The 2931-nt window shown below is 42.2% G+C and overlaps 1 protein-coding gene across 3 annotated transcripts in view; it reads left to right on the top strand.

Moving 5' to 3' along the window:
* LOC109952650 (tumor necrosis factor receptor superfamily member 13C-like) overlaps nt 1–2925 on the top strand; it is a 9109-nt gene extending 6184 nt beyond the window's left edge. For all 3 annotated transcript variants that reach the window (XM_020587830.1, XM_020587831.1, XM_020587832.1), the window contains one exon: nt 1041–2925. In XM_020587830.1, the coding sequence (XP_020443486.1) occupies nt 1041–1336 (296 nt within the window). In that variant the 3' untranslated portion in view covers nt 1337–2925. The remainder of the gene's footprint in view (nt 1–1040) is intronic.
* Nucleotides 2926–2931: the final 6 nt, after the last annotated feature.

Raw genomic sequence — 2931 nt, 5'->3', positions numbered from 1 at the left:
GATGGATGGATGGATATGACTTAAGACCTCTTAATTACGATATCCTGATGGCTAATTCGGCGTGAAAAAGTGTTCCAAAATTAAAAACGGCAGAAGTTTCCACCACCACTGCTTTAAGTGTAATGTGTTGCAGTGCCACGCTGTGACCACAGGAGGGCGCTAAGCATCCACAACGACACTGTCTGCCTTTAGGTAGGTGAAGATGGCAGCGAAGTAGAATGACTGTTACCGCCCTTCTGTGGCCACGGTTTGGAATTGCAACCACTTAGTTTTATACAGTAAAACTAGTGTCAGTACAGCCATAACAGCACGTACAGGTATCCCGTGATTGTTTACAAAATAAAATGACCAATCTGAGAAATTAGCATTCAGCCGCAATACAAACTACAAGTACAAAACTACTTTGGGACCAGGAATTTGTCAAGAGCCGGATTGTTAGTCTATTACAGGTTAGTTCTTAAAATAATATCTTTTAAATAAAACCCTTGACGTTCTTAACAAGGAACATGTAGCTATAGAAAACTGATTCTACAGACACAGGTCTCCCCATTGTGGTCATATGACAACCTTATGTGAGACTGTGGCCTGTATTCACTTTATGAAACCTGCTGATTAAAACTCCTGAATCTAACTGCCCTCACTGTCACGTGATCATATGCCTTTATACACATCAGCACCTTGAATGATCCTTGTGCTAATTAAGGCTGAAAACCAGTAGTTTTGTTGGCACAAGGGTCGAAGAAATAATATGAGATTTCATTAGTATTTAATTGGACAATAACAACTGAAATTAATGATTACTAACTTTTTAAATCATAAATAAATTTGATGGTCACATCCTGAATTAAATCCATGCACCATAATAATTCTTTTCTCCTTTGTCTGCTGCACATTGCATGTTTTTCTTGACTAAAAATCAATCAAATGAAGCATCTGTATGTCTGTATATCAGTAGTTTATAGGGAGTACAGTGTGAAGTGAGATGCTATTGCACTTTGTGATTTATTTACTGACACACGTTTGTGTTGTCCGTCTTGCAGGGGATGCAGAGTCGGCGCCAGAGTCTCCTGCCACAGTCCTGCTGCCACAGCCACAGAGAAACGGCTGGACAGAGATGTTTCACTTGGTGCCATCACCCTGTCCTCACCTGTACCTGGGGACCCAAACTGGCTTAACCTGGGAAGAAGGCCTCCCTCTCTGCGGGGCCCCCCTAAAGCCTTCTGGGACAGAGGTGGGCGGAGCATTGTCTGCATGCAGCACAGTGACTGAACACAGGATCCCACTTCCTGCCACAGAGCTGGGCGGCACCGCCTTAGTTACCACTAAAACTGTATAGAGTGATGTCGTCGTTCTTACAAATGTTTATTCACTGCATGACCTCTGCACATGGGACTCGGTGTGGTGGGCTGTCCTCCAGTTCGGGTCCAAAGTCTGGATTTCTTTCATTTCTACCATGTTTTTATGGATTTTACAGACTTTTCTCCTGCTGTTTCTATTTCCCTGCACTGTTATGTACAATGGTGTCCAATAATACCACTAAGACTGTGTATAGTGTGGTTGGGCATTAGAATTATTTTTGTGGTTGAATAACTGAGCCAATTTGTCAATTTACTTGATTAGTCGTGACGTCATCACCTCCACCCTGCCCAAAAAACAAACTATACGACCAATCAGTGCGTTTAGCTGCAACAAATCCAGTCATTTTTCATGTCACCTGCGTTTTGGGTTTTTGCTGCTGAAGCTCAACATTTCTGTGGCGATGTTGTGAATGACTTCATCCCGCATAGTGAGCACTCAACTTGGTTGTTCATTTGGGTAAAACGACGCCACACTTCGCTTCATTTTTTACTGAATCTGAAACATCTCCCAGCTGCTTTGAACCATGGATGCATTAATGGTGAACTGGATACAGTGTTGCTCCACAGCGCCCATCCTAGCACATACTCCAAAAAACAATCATCGGGCTTCCAGATTCCAGCAATAAAAATGACCTGGATATGTTCCGTGTGCCTACACATCTTTGGCACACTTGAGTTGCAGCTCCCGCCAAACAAATTGGGTGGCTTCCAGTTGACTCCATGCACCCCTGAATGGGTTAAGAAAAATATCCTGCAGCGAAACTACTTTCCAAATGGTATCGGACCCAGTGAATCAATTTTTTGTTAGTTTTGGGGCATTATGCCTTTATTATTATTATTTTTATGGAGTAAGTGGGTTGTGGAGAGGCAAACAGAAGACAGACAGAGGAGAGGACCTGTGACATAGGTTGGCGGCTGGACTCAAACCACCAACACTGTGCACACTCTGCTTGCGTATATGCTGCACTGTAACCATTTGGTTATCGGGGTGTCCCCACTGAATCAGATTCTGATGAGTCATTTGTGATGCTTGATAGAATTTATTCACTCTTTAACAGCCACTGCTTTTCCAATGATTCTCTATGTGAAAACTGCTCTTTGGGCCAGTGCGTGTCACATAATGAATGCTGACGTTGTAGTCAGGTGGTGTGGCCGCTATGCCAGGGTTGCATCGCAGCCTTGGTGAGGGCTTGCTCTCTAGGGAAACTGTGTGTAATGTATGGGCATAGACGGTGTCAAACATTAGTGCAGCTTCTCTACGGTGTAAAATTGGCTTCAAAAACTTTCTTTTCTTGTCAGTATTTAATGTTGAGCTTTGACTGAGTCATTATTTATGCACATCCCTAGTGTATAGCTTAATGTAACTTACTGCTAAACCACCACAAGAAGAAACAAACTGCTGTCAATATGATGCCCTATTTCACACATTTAATAAAATAAAACAAAAATCACCTGATAACAAGGTAACATTGTGGACAAATATTCTTGATAATTTGAAAATAATTTTACTGTCTCTGCAGCTTAAAAGACTATTTACATGGTAAGTAAATCTGTGAAATCTTCAGTGCTTGCT

This window comes from Monopterus albus, unplaced genomic scaffold (assembly GCF_001952655.1).
Source record: "Monopterus albus unplaced genomic scaffold, M_albus_1.0 scaffold483.1, whole genome shotgun sequence".
Lineage (NCBI taxonomy): Eukaryota > Metazoa > Chordata > Actinopteri > Synbranchiformes > Synbranchidae > Monopterus > Monopterus albus.
The sequence above is the reverse complement of the archived record's forward strand: the minus strand, read 5'-3'. Positions and strand labels throughout refer to the sequence as shown.